The following is a 19,488-nucleotide window of genomic DNA, read 5'->3' as shown; positions in this document are numbered from 1 at the left end:
TGATGAGGTTTTGGGGTCCTTGGGGACATGTGGAAGTACATGGGGGGATACAGAGTAATATGGGGGGGGTATGGGGGGACATGGGGGGACACTTGGAGGGGGATATGGGGTCCTTGGGGGGGGGTGGAGGGATCTGGGTAGCCCTTGGGGTCACAGAGGGGGACATGGGGGGATATGGGGTGATCTGGGGGGATATGGGGGGTATGGGAAGCCTTGGGGGGACGCAGGGGGATATGGGGGAGATATGGGGGGGCTTGGGGGGACATGGGGGGACACATGGGAGGGGCATGGGGGGACATGATGAGGTTTGGGGGTACATGGGGGGATACGGGGGGGTGTGGGGGGCCTTAGGGGGACACAGGGGGACACAGAGGGGTACGGGGGGATGTGGGAGGACACTTGGGGGGGCAGTGGAGGGATTTGGGGGGGCCTTGGGGTCACAGAGTGGGACATGGGGGGATATGGGGGGGTATGGGAGGGCCTGGGGGGACACTGGGGGATATGGGGGGGACGTGGGGGGACTTGGGGGGACATGATGAGATTTTGGGGTCCTTGGGGGCATATGGGGATACATGGGGCGATACGGAGGGGTATGGGGGGATATGGGGGGATATGGGGGGACACTTAGGGGGGGATATGGGGTCCTTGGGGGGGGTGGTGGAGGGATCTGTGGGGCCCTTGGGGGCACACAGGGGGACATAGGGTGATCCAGGGGGATATGGGGGGTGTGTGGGAGGCCTTGGGGGGACATAGGGGGACACATGGGGGGGACATGATGAGGTTTGGGGGTACATGGGGGCATACGGGAGGATATGGGGGGACACTTGGGGGGGCTATGGGGTGCGTGGGGGGGACGTGGTGTTATTTTGGGGGGATTTGAGGGGACCTGGTGTGATCGGGGGGGTATGGGAGGCCCTGGGGGCACTCAGGGGCTGGGGGGTCCTTGGGGGGGCCTGGGGGGGGGCCCTGGGGCCCTGACCCCGCCCCCTCCCCCCGCCCCCAGCCCGGCCCCGCCCCCGCTGCCACCTCCCCCTCCGGAGCCCCGCCCCCCGGGCGCCTCGACCAATCAGCGGCAGCCGCCCGCCTCGACCCTCGGAGGGAGGGGGACCGCGGGGGAAGACCCCGCAGCCAATCGTGCGCCGGCCTCCGCGAGCGACCCTTCTGATTGGCTGAGGGCGACCGAAGGCGGGGCCGGCGGCGCGGCGCGGCGGCCAATCAGGATCACGGTGCTGCAGGCCAGCTTCTAAGGGAGCGCGAGGAGGGAGGGGCGTGACCACCACATAGCCACGCCCACTCCGGAAGAAGGGGGCGTGGCTTTTGAAGACCACGCCCCCTCCCCGAGCCCCCTCGGCAAGATGGCGGCGGCGCTGCGGGGGCTGCGGCGGGGCGGCGGCGGCGGAGGGGCGCGGTGAGGGGGGGGGGGGTGGGGAGGGCCGGGAACCGCACCGGGAGCGCCCCCCGGGGCCCCACAGAGCCCCCCGGGCTCCAGCATCCCTCAGGGCCCGGCCGCTCCCACAGGCCCAGACCCCCCCCAATAGGCCCCAGCCCCCCCTCAGGCCCTGTCCGCCCCTCAGGCCTCGCCTCCCCCCCCCCCTTAAGGCCCAGACCCCCCCCCACAGGCCTAGAAGCCCCAGATCCCATCCCCCCCTCAGGCCCAGACCCCCTCCCTATAGTCCCAGGACCCCCAATCAGGCCCAAACTCCCCCAGACCCCCCCTCCATAGGCCCAGAACCCCCCCGCAGACCCCATCTCCCCCTCAGGCCCACCCTCCCCTAGGCCCAGCCCCTCCCCCATAGGCCCAGACCCCCCCCAGGCCCTTTTCCCCTTCCCAGCCCCGCTCCTAACCTCTCTTCCCCCTCCAATCCCTTCCTTTCTCCCCCCCTCCCCATCCGCAGGACTGCCTGGGGGGGCTAAAGGGGGGGTTTTGGTGTCACCCCGTCCCCCCCCCGTGTGTGTACGGGGCCGTTGACCCCGTCCCGCGCCGTTAATACATGACCAGGACAAAGGTCTGGCCCCGCTGCGCTGCCTCTGCGTGCTCTGTGCTGCGCCGCAGCCCCTTGGGGGGGGCCCTAGGGGATGAAGGAACCCCTCTGGGGGTACATGAGGGGAGTGGGGGGGGAAAAAGGGGTCCCGGAGGAGGGATGGGGAGGGTCTGCGCCACCTCCGCCCCCCAGCAGGCCGCAGCGGTCGTTCCCCGTGTCCCCCCCCCCCCCCAGATGCAGGGCGTACTCGCGGGACAGCGAGGGCAGCTGGTTCCGCTCCCTCTTCGTGCACAAGGTGGATCCCCGCAAGGATGCCCACTCCAACCTCCTGTCCAAGAAGGAGACCAGCAACCTCTACAAGATCCAGTGTGAGTGCCCCGCGGGCGGGCGGGGAGGGGAAATGCCCCCCCCAGAACTCTGCCCGTCCTGTTTTGTGCCTCGATCCCCACTGTGGCAGCCGACAGAGCCTCTCTCGCCCTCTTTCCCCCCCGCAGTTCACAACGTGAAGCCAGAATGCCTGGATGCCTACAACAGCCTGACGTGAGCCCCCCCTGCTGCCGCCCCGTGTCCCGCTGGGGTCTGGGGGGGGGGGGGGGCTGAGATGGAGGGAGACCCCTCAATTTGGCTGGGAGGGCAAATGGGGGGTGTCAGGAGCATTGCGGGGTAAAAAAAATCAAAAATTCAGCTCTCCTCTCGCTGGGAGATACCCGACTGCTGCCCACCACGCCCCAGCCTCCCCCTTTCTCATATCTGGGGGGGTCCCAGGAAGACGGGGCTGCCCCCCCACCGCCCCCTGTGCCCCGTGCAGGGAGGAGGTGCTGCCCAAACTGCACTTGGACGCCGATTACCCCTGCGACCTGGTGGGGAACTGGAACACGTGGTACGGCGAGCAGGACCAGGCAGGTGAGCGCATCCTGCACGAGGACAGAACCCGCGAGGGGGGCACCCAGGGGCTCCCCCACCACCCTCCTCCTGGCTCCGACCCCAACGCTGGGCAGGGAGAGGACGCGGGGCAAGCCCTGGTGTCCCGGGGGGGGGGCTCTCTGTGGGGTGCTCGATGCCATTCCCCCACCCCACACCTCGCCGCTCCCATCCCAGTGCACCTCTGGCGCTTTTCGGGCGGGTACCCGGCCCTCATGGACTGCATGAACAAGCTGAAGCAGAACAAGGTAGCGCCCGAGCCGGCAGCGCGCCGCCCTCCCGCGGCCCCCCCGGGCCGCCCCCGTTAGCAGCAGCAGCTGCCCCGGCTCTGGCTGTCCCCAGGAGTACCTGGACTTCCGCAAGGAGCGCAGCCGCATGCTGCTGTCCCGCAGGAACCAGCTGCTGCTGGAGTTCAGCTTCTGGAACGAGCCCCTGCCCCGTCAGGGGCCCAACATCTACGAGCTCAGGACCTACAAGCTCAAGGTGAGGCCCCCTCTGTGGGGTTTGGGTGCTTGGTGCTGGTTCTGTGGGGCCGGATTTGAGTTTGGGGGCTGTTTGGGGTCTGGCCGCTCACCCTGTGGGTTTTTCCTCCCTTTCCAGCCAGGGACCATGATCGAGTGGGGCAACAACTGGTGAGTTGGCCCCCCGGGAGTATGGTGGCTGCTCTGAGCACAGGGACACGGTGTGGGGACACCTCGTGCAACCCCTCCCCGCGTTCCTGCCCCCGTTGCCAGGGCTCGGGCCATTAAGTACCGGCAGGAGAACCAGGAGGCCGTGGGCGGCTTCTTCTCGCAGATCGGGGAGCTGTACGTCGTGCACCACCTCTGGGGTAAGCGGGCTGCCTCGCGCCCCCCCCCCCCCACCGCCACGCCGACCCCGGCTGTGCCCCGCATGCAGCCAAAGCCCCAAAGTTTGTGGGGTCACGGCGGGTTTGGGGTACAAACCTTCCCCTCCCGGCAGCCTACAAGGACCTGCAGTCCCGCGAAGAGACGAGGAACGCGGCGTGGCGGAAACGGGGCTGGGACGAGAACGTCTACTACACGGGTGAGCGTGTGGGGCGAGGGGGGGGCCACGCCGTGACCCCACAGCCCCCTGCACGCCGTGACCCCAATTCCCCCAGCACGCCGTGACCCCATTCCTCCTTTCTACAGTGCCGCTGATCCGCACGATGGAGTCCCGGATCATGATCCCGCTGAAGATCTCCCCGCTGCAGTGACCGGACCCGGGGGGGGCCGTGTGGGGCCGAGTCCCCGCGCCCCCATCCCCGGCCCTATAAGGGTGCTGCAGGGCCCAGCCCGGCGCTGGGGCAGCCCCCGAGTCCGCTGGGGTGCTGGGGAGGGGCTGCGGAGGCGGGGCAGCTGCTGTTAATTACCGCTAATGACGTGCTAATGAGGGGCGGGACCAATTAAATATTTAATTGCCGCTCTCCGTGTCTGGGCGCCCCCCCCCCTCCCCGCGTTCCCTCCGGCGCGCCGGCGGGACCGAGGCCACGCCCATTGAGTCCACAAACCACGCCCACTACACATAGACCACACCCACCCGCTTGTTTAAAGCCACGCCCCCTTTGGAGGACTGCCCGCTGGGGGGCGCTCTGTTCTCTCCGGGCTACTCTCGTCTGCTCCGCGCGTCACTTCCGGGCGGCGGCGTGAGGCGGCTCGGGGGGTACCGGGAGGGACCGGGAGGGACCGGAGGGGACCGGGGAGGGGGGAGCGGGGCCGGGCCCCTCGCAGCGCCCCCAGCCATGGCCTCGGAGGCCGGCAAGAAGCGGAAACCCAAAGTGATCCGCACCGACGGGGCCACGCCCGAGGGCAAGCGCGGCAAGGCGGAGGGCGAGCAGGTAACGGCGGGGCCTTCACCGGGCCCTCACCGGGCTGGGCCCTGCTGAAGGCCTCAAGGCGCGGCCCGGGCCCTGCTGAGGCACCGGCTGCCCGCGAGCCCTTCGCGATGAAGCCCCGGGGGGACTCGCGGCCTCTCCCCTCACCGCAGGATGCCCGGTACTACAGCGAGGAGTGCGAGGTGGATCTGCGGGACCCCATCAAGGACTACGAGCTGTACAAGGAGACCTGCCAGGAGCTGCAGCGCCTCATGGCCGAGATCCAGGAGCTGAAGAGCCGCGGCATCAAGGACAACGTACGGGAAGCCTCGGGGGGGTGGTTGAATGCGTAGATTTACATCAAGTTCCTTGATGTTTTCCCTTAATTTGGGAGGGCCAGGAGCTGGGCTGCATTTTGGGGCGAAATAGGGAAACAAAACAGCCTGTGTCAAATAAAATGAGATCCCATTTAGCTACAGGCATATGGCCTCTGGCCGTGCACTCGTTGCACAGACTGGATCACTGATCGGGGCTCCTGTGGAAGAAGCTGAGCCCCCTGTAATCTGAAAACCCCTCTGGTTATGCCCAGTGATGACCTGGGGTGCTGGCAGCGGGAGGCCTGGCTGGGTGCAGAGCTCAGGGGCCGTGTGCCTGGGGCTCCCCCGCCGCCCCCCACAGCTCCCTGCTGCCCCCAGGCCTCCGAGATCGACGAGCGGCGCGTGCAGAGCTGCGTGCACTTCATGACCCTGAAGAAGCTGAACCGCCTGGCGCACATCCGCCTGAAGAAGGGGCGAGACCAGACCCACGAGGTACGGGGCGGGGGGCGGCCAGCCTGGGAGGGGGCTGCAGGGAGGGCTGAGCTGGGTGCTGGGTGCGTGTGGGCAGCAGAAAGGCCCAGCAGGTGGTGCTCTCTGTGCTAGAAATCTGCCAGGAGGCTCTGCAGCACGGCAGAGGCTGTAATTGTGATGGATTGTACAGGAGGAACGGCTCCTGTCTGCTGTAGCAGCGAGGCAGGAAGCTCTGTCTCAGCACCCCGCTGTGCTGCGGGCCTGAGAAGTGAATTATGGGCTCTGGAGCTTGCACCCGGACATCTCAAAGACGTTTTCATGGTGCAGGAGCATTTATTTTCGTTGTGTTGCTGGGGAGCCAGGCACAGGGACAGACTGAGCCCACGTGTGCGGCCAGGACTGCCTTGTTCCTGTCCCCAGAACACGCTGTGTCCCTGCAAGGGAACAGGATCAGTTCGCAGTGATGAGCATTTGCATTCCCAGCCGTGAAAATGACTTTTTTATCCCCCTGAATGGCTGCATACCCCAAAACCTGTCATCCCTGGATGGTTCCAGGGGATGTGCGGGGTTCAGTGAGTTTTGTAGGGTAAAAGTTCATCCTTGCACACCCCGCTGAGCGCTTCAGTATGCTCGGGGGGTCTGTGGGAAGGGCGTCCTCACAGCTCTGGGGTCCCTGCTTGTGCCTCCCGCTCTGCTTCTGGTGCTCACTGGCTGTGTCTGTGTCTCAGGCGAAGCAGAAGGTGGACGCCTACCACCTGCAGCTCCAGAACCTGCTGTACGAGGTGATGCACCTGCAGAAAGAGATCACCAAGTGCCTGGAGTTCAAGTGAGCTTGGCCGGGGAGGGCGAGGAAGGGAGGGGCTGCGCGTTTGGCACCCCCCCCCCCCTTCCCTCACCCGGTCCCGCTGGGTGTGCAGGTCGAAGCACGAGGAGATCGAGCTGGTCAGCCTGGAGGAGTTCTACAGCGAGGCCCCCACCGAAATCAGCCGGCCGGACATCACCCTGACCGAGCCCCACCAGCAGACCCTCGCCCGCCTCGACTGGGAGCTGGAGCAGCGCAAGAGGTGGGTGGGGGCGGCCTGCAAGGAGCCGTGGGCTGGGCTCTGCGGGCTGCCACGCGGGATGGGCACGCAGGAGGGGTTTTTATCAGCCTTTAGGAGTGGTAAAGGAAGCAGCAGGTAAGTGTAACCGAGTCCTCGCTGCAGGGAGGCGCTCTCTGGACCCGCTGTCTCCTTGAGGCTGTGCTGGCTCTGGGGCATGGAAAGGAGAGAATGAATTTTAGAGCCACTGCTGCTGTGCTGTGGGGGCAAGGAGCGGTTTTTAGCAGCTTGCTCTGTGGATCTAGCTGCCCTAAGGCAGGATCTGGTCCCTCCAGGTTCCTCAGCTGATACAGGGCCACTTGAGGAGCCTCACTGTGGCAGCTCCTGCCCTGCTGCAAAGCAAACACGCCATAACTACGCCCCCTCTGCACCAAGCAGCAGGTTTTTCAGGCAGCTGGGAGCAGCTTTCCCCCAAAATCAGCCTAACCCTGCCCAGCACAGCTCGCTGTGGCAGGCTTTGGGCTCTTTTCCCTCAGCACCAGCACACCCAGGGCTCCGATTCATGGGCAGCTTCCCTTTCCCTCAGCTTTCCAGCTTGGTAACGAGCGCTGCTTGCTCTGCTGCTGAGCTGGCTCTCAGCAGTCGACCCTGGGAGCTGCTGACGCAGCACCACGTGGAGAAGCCTCCTCGGGGGCTTAGCAGGGTCAGGAGGAACCCGTTTGGGTGCTGGCAGCCGAGCTGGCGCGGGAGCAGCGCTGCTGGGGGACGTCATGGTCGCTGCCCTGCCTTGGGACAGCGCCGGGCTCAGCTTCCCCTTCCTCCTCCTGCTGCTTCTGAGCCTCTGCCTGCCTCTGCCCACCCTTGGCCTTGAGAACTCCCTGCGTGTCCCTGCGTCAGCTCTCCCGGTTCCTGCAGGGACTCGGGGCAAGTTTGGGGCACCTGGGGCTGCTGAGCGAGCCGGCCCCAGTGGTGCTAACCAAATTCCCACCCCCCGTAGGCTGGCAGAGAGGTACAAGGAGTGCCTGACCATCAAGGAAAAGATCCTGAAGGAGATCGAGGTGAAGAAGGAGTACCTGAGCAGCCTGCAGCCTCGCCTCAACAGCATCATGCAGGTACTCCCTGAGCCCTGCAGGGAAGGGAGGAGCCTCCAGGAGCAGCGTTAGGGTGGCACAGCACCCACAGCCCTCACAGCCCTTCCCCTCCTGCTCAGGGGGTGTGGGGTCGCAGCGGAGTGACCCCACATACCCGAGCTGCTCCCTGCCCTGCCGCCTTCTCCGCATCCCCCTTGTTCCTGCAGCAGCTCCTTTCTGCTCTCCCACGTGCCAAGGGGTGAGGGAGGTGCTGAGAAGGGTGTTCACTCTGCCCCATCCCTGCTCCTAAAGCCTGTCTTGTGTCCCCCAGGCCTCCCTGCCCGTGCAGGAGTACCTCTTCATGCCCTTCGACCAGGCACACAAGCAGTACGAGACAGCCCGGCACCTGCCACCGCCCCTCTACGTCCTCTTTGTCCAAGCCAGCGCCTACGGGCAGGCCTGCGGTGAGCACTTGGGGTTGAATTTCCGTGGAAACTCTGCCCTGGGGAGCTTTGGGGTGCTGCGGGACGTCCTGCCGTGTTCTGCTGAGCCCGGAGGCAGCGCCCTGAGGCAGCGGCATTTGAGACTTTGTTGGCTCAGCTCCCTTGGCCAGAACTGCTGCCGGAGCTGCCTGCCCGCCTCTGCCCCCATCCTCAGCACCACACCAAGGTCGGCGGGGATAAAGGCGGCCCCGGTGGTGGTGCACATCCCCCCCCCTCGTGTGGAGGCCACGTGTGATGCTGCCTGGCAGCTCCTTGCTCCCTCTTCGTGCTATTCAGGCCCAAGCCCATCCTGGTTCTTGATAGACGTGGTCTTTATGGTTTCTAGTCACACTCTCTCCAATCCCAGTGCTGTGCTTCCTCTGACTCCATCCCACCAGTAGGTCCGGCCCTACAGAACCCTCTGTGCAGCCTCCTCTTCCTGCTGACCCCTCAGTTGAGCTTTGTGGGGCTCTGCCTGGGGCAGCCACGGGGCAGGAGCTTTTTGGGGCAGCGCTGCAGCCAGGATTTCCTTCTGCAGACTCCCTAAACGCTGCACGGGGCCGTGCTCCTGCAGGCTGTAGCTCCCCCCAGGCTCCCATCTTACCACCCTGCACCACAGCTCTTGCTAACTGCCTGTCCCCGCTGGAATCGGGTTGGTGACGTGGTTTGTGTGTCCCCGTGCAGACAAGAAGCTCGTGGTGGCTATCGAAGGCAGCGTGGAGGAAGCCAAAGCCCTGTACAAGCCCCCCGAGGACTCGCAGGGTGAGCGGCTGCAGCACCTGTGCCCAGCTCCTTCCCGGGAGCTCCTGGTGCTGCCCCCTCTTGCTGTGCATCCGTTTGGCTTGCGAGGGGGGGACGGTGACATCTGGGGGCAGCAGCGGTGTCGGATGGAGGAGCTGGGTGTGGGCAAAGCCCCTCGGCACCGCGTTCACTCCCCCTCCTCTCTCTGGGCAGATGACGAGAGCGACTCGGACGTGGAGGAGGAGCAGACCACGGTAAGGCACGCTGATCCCAGGGCAGGGGGGGAGAGCTGGGCACCCCTGGGTGCCCCTCGGGAGGGCGAGGCTGCCTTCTGGTGTCCGCCCTGAGCACGGCACAACGAGGGAGCAGAGCTGCTGTGCTCACACCTCTCCACGCTCACCTCCTGCCTGCAGCAGCGTGAGCCCTGCTGTCCTGCAGGAGCTGCCCCACTTTGTATAAATAGCCCCCGGGCCTCCCCACCTGCCCAAAACATCAGCACCAGGCAGGGAACTGGGGAGGTGGGAAGGGAAGGAGAGGGCAGGAGGGGTCCAGGGCTCCCGAGGGGCGGTGGGATGGGGCCCACAGCTTCTGTTCCCCTCCCCAGAAGCGGCGCCGGCCCACGCTGGGCGTGCAGCTGGACGACAAGCGCAAGGAGATGCTGAAGCGGCACCCGCTGTGCGTCACCATCGACCTCAAGTGTAAAGGTAGGCGAGGGTGGGGGGCCCTCAGCACGGAGGAGGGTGGCATTGGGGTCAGGGAGCCTTTATGGCAACGAGAGCAGGGTGGGGGCCATGTCCCTGCCCTCAGCCCCGTGGCCCGGGGATGAGCAGGGGCCGAACAGAGGCACTGAGCTCTCCCTGCACTCCCCTTGCCCACCCGGGTGGGATGCCCACGCCCTCTGAAGCCTCATCCCTCTTCTTAGGAGCTTTTCTCCTTTGTGATGTGCTCTTGGGGCTCTGATGAGTGCTGCTGGGGCTGTTGGGGGTCAGGGCACGCCGCTTGCTGCCCCGTTCGCCTCCATCCGTGTCCCTGCAGGGAGCTCCGAGTCCTGTGTGCCCCGGGACAGAGCACAAAGCAGTTCCCCTTCTTTGTTGGCACAGATGACAACGTGCTGCACCTGACCTTCTACTACCTGATGAACCTCAACGTCATGACGGTGAAGGCCAAGGTGACCACCGCCGTCGAGATGACGACTGCCATCAGCGCTGGGTGAGAGATTGTCACCAGCACCCTGCCCGGGTGCACGTGGTGGCAACGTCCCTCAGCTGAATTGGGGGCTGGAAGAGCCCTCCCAGCTCCCCCCCGTGTGATGTGGGGCTGTGGCTGAGGTTTTATTTGAGCTGTGCAGAGCTGCAGTGCCCACGTCCTGTCCCAGTTTGTCCTTTAAGGGATGAGGGAGGCCCCCAGGGGCACGGCTGCCCCTCTGCACCTGAGGAGCGCTTCCACCTCCCAGATCTCTGCTGCCCCCCCCGTCGTGTCCTCCCCGTTAGCTGCAGGGCTGCTGTGGGAACCCCGCCAGGCTGCTGCAGCTCCAGGCAGCATCCTCCTTCCCTCCCTCCCTCCTTCCTTCCCTCCCTCTGCCACATCCTGGACTGAATCAGAGGCAGAGCAGGTTGGGAGCCTCTTAGGAGAGCAGTGCCCGTGGGGAACCTCTCCTCCTCCACTTGTGGTCACCGCCCTGCAGCCAAACTGCTCTCCTCCCTCCTGCAGCCTCTGCCTGGCAGCTCCCCCTTCCTGCCCGCTCTGCGGGTCACCTTGTCCCATGCAGCTGCCTCCCCGTGGGCTCCCCAGGGACTGCTTGAGCCCGATTTGTGTGGGACTGGCTGAAGTGGCAGCTCTGGGAGCCCGCCCGGGGAGCTCAGATCAGCTGTGAGCTCTCCCTGACCAGGAGGAGGCACCTGGGGAAGAGGGGGGCTGCAGAGGCTGGCCTGGGACCCCCCCGAAAGCAGCTGCTGCTTCCCAGGCTGTCCCCACGAGGCCTCCTGGGTTCCCTTTTCCCTGTAGGGGCCCAAACCAGGCAGGCTGGCCTTCCTGCTGAGACAAATCTTGTCGAGGAGCCCCCCTAGCCCTGCGTGACACCCCCAAAGGCAGCGTCCCTCGGGGTCCCTTGCTTCGGGGAGGCTCCTGGTGGCAGGGACGCCCCTGGACGAGCCCCCCCAGGCTGTGCCACGGGGTTCCTGTGCAGGTGGTCGTCAGTAGGTTTCAGAGTTAACACGCTGGGGTGCCTTTGAGCAGCTCCCTGGGGATTTTTAGCTCCTCTACAGCCAGGAGGAGATCTCCTTGGGAGATATTCCACAGTGGAACTAGGGGAAAGCTGCTGTGGCCTCCAAACCCAGCCCGTGGGGCTCATCACAGCCTGTTAGCGGGTGCCCCAGGGAGATGTGGGGCCGTGCTGCTGTGTGATCCTCCTCTTCCCTCCCGCCAGCGACCTGCTGTCCCCGGACTCCCTCCTGAGCTGCCTGTACCCGGGAGACCACGGGAAGAAGACCCCCAACCCCGCCAACCAGTTCCAGTTCGACAAAGTGGGGTGAGGGGGCTGCCTGCAGCCGCTGTCCCGCCCTGGGCTCGGGCTGGAGGAAGGAGGAGCCCGCTCCCTGCAGGGGAGGAAGCTCTGTGGGGCGGCCTGACCCTTCCTCCTCCTCCTCCTCCTCCCTGCAGCATCGTCACCTTGAGCGACTACGTGACGGAGCTGGGGCACCCCTACGTCTGGGTGCAGAAGCTGGGCGGCCTGCACTTCCCCAAGGAGCAGCCTCAGGCACGTCTCGCCCCTTCCCTCCCCTATTTAACAGGATCCCAAACCGAGCTGCCGGGGCTCTGGGGAGGTTTTGGGGACGGTTGCATCCCGTCCTGTCCCCCTGAGAGCCCGGGGCTCCGGCTGGCATCACCCCCAGCCACGGAGCAGCCCTGGTGACGTCCCCTCGTCCCCCAGCACACGGTCACTGCCGACAACTCGCTGAGTGCCAGCCACATGGAGCTGACGGTGAAGCTGCTGCGGACGAGGCTGCAGTCCCGCCTGGCCCTGCACAAGCAGTTTGCTTCTCTGGGTGAGTGCCCAGCCCCAAAACCCCTGGATTGGGGGTGAATTCAGGCCCTGGCAGCGCAAGAGCCACGTTCCCAAGTGTGCCAAGAGCCCCTCGAGCAGGCTGTGAGCACCAGCAGGGTCGCAGCCCAGGCTGCTGCTGCTCTCCAGGCGCCTGATGGAGGTGCCAGAAGTTTTAGGGGCCGTCCCCAGCCCCCGGTTCTGCTGTCCCCTGCCCTGCTCAGCCTTGTCCTTGTCCTTGCTTGCAGAGCACGGCGTGGTGCCGGTCTCCAGTGAGTGCCAGCATCTTTTCCCCACCAAGATCGTCTCGCGCCTGGTGAAGTGGAGCGCCATCCCCTTCGAGGACTACGCGGTAGGCGCCGCATGGAGGCCGCGACCCCCCCGGCTCCTCCAGCAGCCCCTCACTCCTCCCCTTTTCTCCCCCCCCAGGAGCTGCCCTACACTAAAGATGTGCTGGAGGCTGGCCTGGCTGAGGACACGCACCTCTATTACATGGCCCTGATAGAAAGGGGCACAGGTGGGCCCTTCCCTCCCCCAGAAACACCTAATTATTAGCTGCTCTGATTGCCCCCACACCATGGGGGCCCCGTGGGCTGTGGGGTGACGTTTCTGCCTTGTTCAGCCAAGCTCCAGGCCGCTGTGGTCCTGAACCCCGGCTACTCAGCGCTGCCGCCTATCTTCAGCCTCTGCCTGAACTGGAAAGGAGAGCGAACCGGCAACAACGACGACAACATTCGGGTGAGCAGGGGCAGAGGGGGGGAACTGGAGAGCTGCTGGCTCCTGGGGGTGTTCCTGGTGGTTCTGTGCCCTTGGGGAGGGAGCCCCGGGGGCAGGTTGGGGGCTGGGAGCAGCAGGACACCGAACTCAGGCCCTGCTACTCCCTGCGCCTCTGCCAGGCGATGGAGAGCGAGGTCAACGTGTGCTACAAGGAGCTGTGGGGGCCCAAACCCGGCTACCAGCTCCTCACCAACCAGCTGCAGCGCCTCTGCATGGTGCTGGACGTCTACCTGGAGACGGAGCCGCACGACACCAGCGTGGAGGGGCCCAAGGAGTTTCCCCAGGAGAAAATGTGCCTGCGCCTGGTCAGGTGAGGGCCCCGTGCCCTGCTGGCATTGTTGTCCCCACTCCTGGGACATGCAGCAGGTCTCAGAGCTCGCATTTCCCCCCACGCCTGCCTGGAAGCAGACGGGTGAGCCAACCTCTCCTTTTTCTCCTCTGGCAGGGGCCCCATGCGCTTGAAGCCCTTCAAGTTCAACTACCCGCAGGGCTTCTTCAGCCACCGCTGAGCCCCCGCTGTGCTCTGCAGGACCAGGACTCACCCTGGCACGGAGAGGAGCGTCCCCACCCTGCTTTTTCCTTTTTTTTTTTTTTTTTTTCCTGAGGTTTTTGGGTCTTGTTTTGTAGCCGAAAGGATTAAATGCTGAAATAAGGAAAGTGATGTGTGTGTTTGTGCTGACTGGGGCTGGGGAGGGGGGACCTGGGGGTAATCCTGTCCTGGCTGTCTTATCCCTGGCAGGTCTGTGTCCCCCCCCAGCCCCTCTGCCTGGGGCTCTGCCTCCTTCCCTGCCTCCCCGCCGCAGATCTGTGTAGCAGGGAGTGGAGGTGGATAAAAATAGCCCCTTCCTGCTTCCGCACTGCAGCCACCAGCCCTGCCGGCTGCCTGCCAGCTGATTCAGCACCAACCCTGAGCAGGAGGGGAGCTCCGGGCTGTGCCCTGTCCCCCTCCATCCCTCACAGCTCCCCGCTGGGGGTCCTTACCCACAGCCCTCACAGCCCTGAGGCTCCCTCCCTGACCCGAGGTCCCCTCCTGCTTCTCCAACAGGGCCATTTTTTGGCCAAATCACCCCCCCTGAAGGCTCCCACAGCCCTGCCTCCCCTCCCCAGCAGGTGCGGTGCTGCAGTGCAGGGCAGCGCTCAGGTTAAACCAGGCCCTCCCCACCCCCGGGGAGCTGAGATTTCAGAAGGAAAAGGACAAAAAAAAAAAAAATCCCCTTTTTGGAGTGCGATGGGTTCTGGCCCTGCTTCCAGCCCCTGGGCATCATGCAGGCACCCCCAGGATGTGCTGGGCTCTTCCCCAAGGAAAAGTGGGGAGGTGCAGGACCTGTCCTTGCTGCCACCCACCTCAGAAAGCCCCCGGCCACCCCCCGTGCACCCCAGCTGACAATGCCAACCCCCCCGGGCCACCCTTCCCCTGCATTCCTCCTCCACCTCCTGCCCCCCCTTCCACCAAACGATGCCAGCAGGAGCCGAGGTGTCTCCGTAAGCACTTTATTATTTGGTTATTGCACATAAAGCAACTGACAGTGGGCTCGAGGTCCTCCCCCCCCCCTGCAGCTGGAGCTCTGCGGGGCGCGCGGCCCTCGCTGTCATAAATGCACTTATGGGAAGAGGGCGGTCGGACCCCCCCCGGGGAGGGGTGGGGGGGCTGCTCTCCTCCTCCTCCTCCTAATTCAAGTGTTAAATGTGGCGCTGTGCACGCGGCGTTCTGCTGGGGAAGCGATCATAACATACCACGGGAGGGGGGGGCGGCGAGGGGCTGTGTCTCTCACGAACATATTGCTAAGGTAAGGCCTGGCCGAGGAGGGGGGGGCCCTCCGGGGGTCCCTCCCCATCTCTCGCCCTTCGCAGCTCCTGCACCCAGGGGTGCTGCCTCGGGGCCGGGGGGCTCCCCTCACTTCTTCTTCTCCGCAGCGAGCACCGGCTCCGGGGCTTTGGTGTCCGTGCCGGGGGGCTTCTCGGCCTTGGGGGGCTCCTCTTTGGGTTTGGCTTTGGGTTCCTCCACCTTTTTGGGTTCCTCACCCTTCTTGGGTTCCTCCACCTTCTCCTTCTTTGGTTCCTCGGCCGCTTTCTTTGGTTCCTCGGCCTTCTCCTTACCCTTTGGCTTCTCTGCCTCCTTCACGGCTGCTTTGCCGGCCTCCTGGGGAGGTTTTCCCTCTCCTTTCCCTTCCTCTGTGGGTTTGGGGCCGGCCTTGGCGCTCTCCTTCACCTTTGGGGCCGGAGGCTCTGGCCCAGCCTTCTCTTTGGGCTTCTCCTCCGCCTTGGGGGCAGCCGGCTCCTCCTTCAGGGGGGCTTTGGGCTCCTTCTGCGGAGACTTGGCCTCCTCCTTCACGGGAGGTTTGGGTTGCTCTGGGGACTTCACGGCCGGGGCCTTGGCCTCCTCCTTGGGGGGCGTTGGGGGTTTTTCGGGAGACTTCACCGCCGGGGATTTGGCTTCCTCCTTGGAGGGGGTTGCGGGTTTTTCTGGGGACTTCACGGCTGGGCTCTTGGCCTCCTCCTTGGAGGGGGTTGCGGGTTTCTCCGGAGATTTGACCGCTGGGGACTTGGCCTCTTCTTTGGAGGGCGTTGGGGGTTTCTCCGGGGACTTCACAGTTGGGGTCTTGGCCTCTTCTTTGGCGGGGGTTGCGGGTTTTTCTGGGGATTTCACCGCTGGGGACTTGGCCTCCTCTTTGGACGGGGTTGCCGGTTTCTCGGGGGACTTCACGGCTGGGCTCTTGGCCTCCTCCTTTGCGGGGGTCAGTGGCTTTTCTGGAGACTTGACGGCTGGGGACTTGGCCTCCTCCTTGGAGGGTGTTGGGGGCTTCTCTGGGGATTTCACAGCTGGGGACTTGGCCTCCGCTTTTGCGGGCGTTGGGGGCTTCTCTGGAGATTTCACAGTTGGGGTCTTGGCCTCCTCCTTGGAGGGGGTTGCGGGTTTCTCTGGGGATTTGACAGCTGGGGACTTGGCCTCCTCTTTTGTGGGGGGTGTGGGTTTCTCCGGGGACTTCACGGCTGGGCTCTTGGCCTCCTCCTTTGCGGGGGTCGGTGGCTTTTCTGGGGATTTGACTGCGGGGGACTTGGCCTCCTCCTTGGAGGGCGTTGGGACCTTTTCAGGGGACTTCACAGCTGGAGATTTGGCTTCCTCCTTTGTAGGGGACTCAGGTTTCTCTGGGGACTTCACAGCTGGGGACTTGGCCTCCTCCTTTGCAGGAGACTTGGCTTCTTCTTCACCCTCTGCTTCAGCTTTCTCCTCTTCTTCTTCCTCAGCTTTCTCCTCTCCGGCCTCTTTCTCAGCCTCCTCCTCCTCCGTCACCTCCTCGGTCACTTGGATCTCCTCCGTCTGCTCCTCCACAATCACCGTCTCCTTCTCGGACTTCTCCACCACCTTGATTTTCTCCTCGCTCTTCACCTTGATGTTGGCGGCGATGCCGGGAGCCTTGGGGACCACCTCGGGGTAGGAGATCATCCCGAAGCCGGACTCGATCCGATATTCCTCCCCTTCCAGGAGCTTTCTGCCAGGAGGACACCAGCGGGGGGCTGTCAGCAGCTGCCTCCCACCCCTGTGGGTCACCCAGCTGGACCTGGAAGGTGCCCCCCCCTCACCGAGAAGTGTCCCCAGGGGGTGCCCTTGGAGAGCCCATCCCCAGGGGACAGCCAGCCCCCCCCCATTCCCCTTGCTGCCCCCGTACCTGTAGGCAGCGATTTCGATGTCCAGTGCCATCTTGACGTTGAGCAGGTCCTGGTACTCGCGGAGCTGGGCTGCCATCTCCCACTTGGTGTTCCTCAGCTCGCTGTCAAGCTGCTGGATGGTTTCCTGCCGCACACGGAGAGGCTGGGGCCGGGCAGGGGGGCAGCAGCACCCCAAAAACACCCCCAGGCCTTTAAGGGGGGGGGGATGCTGCCCACCCAGCATCGGGGTGCCCCCACGGAGGGGTGGACACAGCGGGAAGGGGACAAGCGCAGGGGCTTCCAGATTGTCCCCAGGGGAGCCCCAGAGCCCTGCGCCACCTCTGCTGAGAGCTCCCGAGGGCAGGGGTGATGTTTTTAGGATTTGGGTGAATCTGGGGGCCACCAAACCGCACCCCAAGGCTGCGGCATCACCCTGGGGACGATGCCTCAGTCCACGGCCACCACCCCTTCAGTGGCAGGGGACGGCTTCGTGATGGGAGCCCCCCTGCACCCACCGGAGGGGTTACCTGGTAGGACAGGACATCGGCATGGTGCCGCTCCTCCGAGTCCTGCCGCTGCCTCTCCAGCGACTCCTGCGTCCCTTTGAGGGCCTCGAGCTCGGTGGTCTTGGACTGCAGCTGGCGGCGGTACTCGGAGATCTCCTCCTGGGCCAGGCGGATGGCGTCCGTGTTCACCTTGGCCACCTCCGACAGCTTGTCCAGCCTCACTGCGGCGGGGAAAAGAGAGGGCGAGCTGCGGGAGGGGAGCCTCAAACCCTTGAAAAATCCTTTAAATCCCCCAAAATATCCTCTGTGGGACCAGCCCGCGGGGTCCCCTCTTCTCCAGCCCCCCCCCTCTGGTGGTGCCCAGGAGGATGGGGGCACCTGGGCAGGAATTTTCTCCACCCTGGCCTTTTTCCAGCGCCCCCCCCCCCCCAATATTCCCCTGAGTTCCTGCCGCAGCCCCACGGACCCCCCCACACCCCTCCCGGGCACCACCTCGCCACGCTGGGCTGCGGCCAGACGCATTACTGGGGAGGGAGGGGGGGGCAGAACTGGGGAGGGGCGTGCCGCAGAGCCCTCCCCCTCCCCTCCTGGGGATGGGGAGAGCCGGAGCCCGCAGCCCCCCCCCCGCACCCCTGGGTGCTGTCCGCGGTGCCGAGGGGCCGCTGTCCGCGGTGCTGAGCCCAGCTCCCGGCGCACCCATGGGTGCCGAGCCCCGCAGCGCGGCGGGGACACACCCTGCGGGCCCCCCCCCCCCGTCCTCGTCCTCCTCCCCCCCCGCAGGGGATGCGGCACCAGCCCCCTCCCCTCCCCGCAGCTCCTGCGGGCGGCGCGGGGCTGCCCCGACCTTGGGGGTGGCGGTGAGGGGACGGGGGGACCCTCCCCAAAAATCAGCCGGGGGGCCGTGCACACGGCTGGGGGGGGACAAGGAGCTTGGAGGGGGACAGAGGGACTTAGAGCAACGCCCTGCTGCAGCTCAGATGTGGGGGGAGCCCCCTGCGCCCTCCCGGGGTGGGGGCACCCTCCGGGCGCGCAGCACGAACGGGGCACCCCCAACCCGAGGGTGCCCGCGGAGCATGCGGGGGGCGTGGGGGCAGGATTTTGAGGGGGATTTGGGGGGATTTTTGCTCACCGCGGAACCACTCCTCGGCCTGCAGGGTGCTGCGCGCCGCCGTGCCCTCCAGCTGTGCGCGCAGGTCGCGGAGCGCGGCGGTGACACCGGGGCGCAGGGAGGCCGGGGGGGGCTCGGCGGGGGCCTCCCGCAGCAGGGCGCCCACCTCGGCCCGGTGCTGCTTCCTCAGCAGCTCGGCCTCCTCCCGCAGCGCCCGGGCTCGCTCCTCCAGCGGCCCCCGGGCGCGCTCCTCCCGTGCCGAGCGCTGCTCCAGCCCCCGCGCCGCCGCCTCCAGCCCGGCTCGCTGCCGAGCCTCTTCCTCCAGCCTGCCCCGCAGCGCGGCCACGTCCTCGGCCAGGCGGCACCGCTCCAGCCTCAGCTGCCCCTTCTCGGCCCCCAGGCGCACCAGGGCTCCCCGCATATCGCGCAGCTCCCGGGCGTACAGCTCGCCCATGGCCGTGCGCCCCGCCTGCTGCTGCCGCAGCGCCGCCGCCTCGGCCGCCAGCGCCCGGTTGCGCTGCTCCAGCGCCCGCACCCGCTCGATGTAGCCGGCGAAGCGCTCGTTCAGCGCCTGCAGCAGCTCCTTCTCGCTGCGAGCCCGCGGCTCGCCCCCCTCCAGCGACTCCAGGCTCTCGGTGGTGGCCGACGACGAGGCGGCGGCGCTGCCCCCGCCGCCGCCACCGCCCCGCGCCGCGATCCCCGAGCGCCCCGGGACCGGCACCGACCACGAGTGGAAGCCGCTGGAGGAGAAGGAGAAAGAGGAGGAGGCGGCGGAGCGCGGCATGGAGCGGGCAGGCTCCTTGCGGAGCCCCCCCGGGGGGGCCAGCAGCGCCTCCAGCACCAGGCTCATGGTGGTGGCCCCCGCCCTCACTGCGGCACCGCCGCCGCCGCCTCCCGCTTTATGGGGGCCGTCGGGGCCGCTCCGCCCCGCCGCCGGCACCGGGAGGGGGCCGGGCACCGGCAGCGGCACCGCCCCGAGCAGCCGCCGCAGCCCCCCGGGGGATGGGGGGGGCCGGGGGACAGCGACAAGGATGGAGAGGGGGGCACCAGGGGGAAGCGAGGGACCCCGCCATGGGGCCGGGGGGGGTCTCGGGGGGCGCACGGTGGCACCCCCGTGGTGTGGGTGGGGGGCGAAGACCCCCGGGGGGCTCCACCCCCACGTGCTGGGGGAGTGGTGCTGCAGTGGGACCCCTGGGTCCAGGGAACGGGTCCCCGGTGTCACTGCGGGGTGGAGGGGAGGTGGGAATGTCCCCAGGAGGGCAGGGGGATCGGGAGGGGACCGGGATGGGATCCCGGGGTGGGGGGCAACCAGCCCGTCAGCCCACAGGGCCACCAGCTGAGCTGCATGTGCAGCCCTCCTGGGCCATCAGAGCGCACGGAGCACTGCAGCCATCGGCATCCGTGGACCGCCGGGCCAAGACCCCCCCAACCAGCAGGCGTGGACCTCTTAGAGTGCGAGGAGCCATGGGACACCTCGTGGTGTCAACCGGGTGACTACCCGGCCAACCAGCACGCGTGGAGCACTTGGTCTACGAGGAGCCGTGAGCTACGCGGCCAACCAGTGCACATGGA

The 19,488-nt window shown here is 66.3% G+C and overlaps 3 protein-coding genes across 3 annotated transcripts; 2 read left to right on the top strand and 1 right to left on the bottom strand.

Moving 5' to 3' along the window:
• The first annotated feature begins 1,351 nt into the window (after positions 1 to 1,351).
• NIPSNAP1 (nipsnap homolog 1) lies at positions 1,352 to 4,325 on the top strand. The gene is made up of 10 exons (XM_084296996.1): positions 1,352 to 1,408; positions 2,217 to 2,350; positions 2,477 to 2,522; positions 2,791 to 2,885; positions 3,081 to 3,151; positions 3,246 to 3,386; positions 3,504 to 3,535; positions 3,638 to 3,732; positions 3,864 to 3,947; positions 4,055 to 4,325. The coding sequence occupies exons 1-10, from the start codon at positions 1,356 to 1,358 to the stop codon at positions 4,117 to 4,119; spliced, it is 816 nt and encodes a 271-aa protein (XP_084153122.1). The 5' UTR covers positions 1,352 to 1,355; the 3' UTR covers positions 4,120 to 4,325.
• Positions 4,326 to 4,580: 255 nt separating this feature from the next.
• Positions 4,581 to 13,290, top strand: THOC5 (THO complex subunit 5). Its single transcript, XM_084297603.1, has 19 exons — positions 4,581 to 4,740; positions 4,890 to 5,033; positions 5,412 to 5,525; positions 6,233 to 6,330; positions 6,422 to 6,568; positions 7,542 to 7,656; positions 7,946 to 8,078; positions 8,781 to 8,858; positions 9,051 to 9,091; positions 9,442 to 9,541; positions 9,938 to 10,046; positions 11,263 to 11,364; positions 11,496 to 11,592; positions 11,767 to 11,881; positions 12,126 to 12,229; positions 12,307 to 12,394; positions 12,500 to 12,615; positions 12,774 to 12,964; positions 13,100 to 13,290. Exons 1-19 carry the CDS (start codon positions 4,645 to 4,647, stop codon positions 13,161 to 13,163), a joined length of 2,052 nt encoding a protein of 683 aa, XP_084153729.1. The 5' UTR covers positions 4,581 to 4,644; the 3' UTR covers positions 13,164 to 13,290.
• Positions 13,291 to 14,548: 1,258 nt separating this feature from the next.
• NEFH (neurofilament heavy chain) lies at positions 14,549 to 18,766 on the bottom strand (the record flags this gene model as incomplete). Its single annotated transcript, XM_084297438.1, has 4 exons — positions 14,549 to 16,145; positions 16,323 to 16,447; positions 16,830 to 17,029; positions 17,938 to 18,766. 4 exons carry the CDS (start codon positions 18,764 to 18,766, stop codon positions 14,549 to 14,551), a joined length of 2,751 nt encoding a protein of 916 aa, XP_084153564.1.
• Positions 18,767 to 19,488: the final 722 nt, after the last annotated feature.

This window comes from Netta rufina (assembly GCF_964035555.1).
Source record: "Netta rufina genome assembly, chromosome: 17".
Taxonomy (NCBI): Eukaryota; Metazoa; Chordata; class Aves; order Anseriformes; family Anatidae; genus Netta; species Netta rufina.
The sequence above is the reverse complement of the archived record's forward strand: the minus strand, read 5'-3'. Positions and strand labels throughout refer to the sequence as shown.

Bases quoted from the DNA above. Each gene is read 5' to 3' on its own strand.
- NIPSNAP1 (XM_084296996.1), top strand. From the start codon at position 1,356: ATGGCGGCGGCGCTGCGGGGGCTGCGGCGGGGCGGCGGCGGCGGAGGG. The intron at 2,351-2,476 runs GTGAGTGCCCCG...TCCCCCCCGCAG, and splicing joins CAACCTCTACAAGATCCAGT to TTCACAACGTGAAGCCAGAA. The intron at 3,733-3,863 runs GTAAGCGGGCTG...CCCTCCCGGCAG, and splicing joins CGTCGTGCACCACCTCTGGG to CCTACAAGGACCTGCAGTCC.
- THOC5 (XM_084297603.1), top strand. From the start codon at position 4,645: ATGGCCTCGGAGGCCGGCAAGAAGCGGAAACCCAAAGTGATCCGCACC. The intron at 5,034-5,411 runs GTACGGGAAGCC...TGCTGCCCCCAG, and splicing joins GCCGCGGCATCAAGGACAAC to GCCTCCGAGATCGACGAGCG. The intron at 8,079-8,780 runs GTGAGCACTTGG...GTCCCCGTGCAG, and splicing joins CGCCTACGGGCAGGCCTGCG to ACAAGAAGCTCGTGGTGGCT.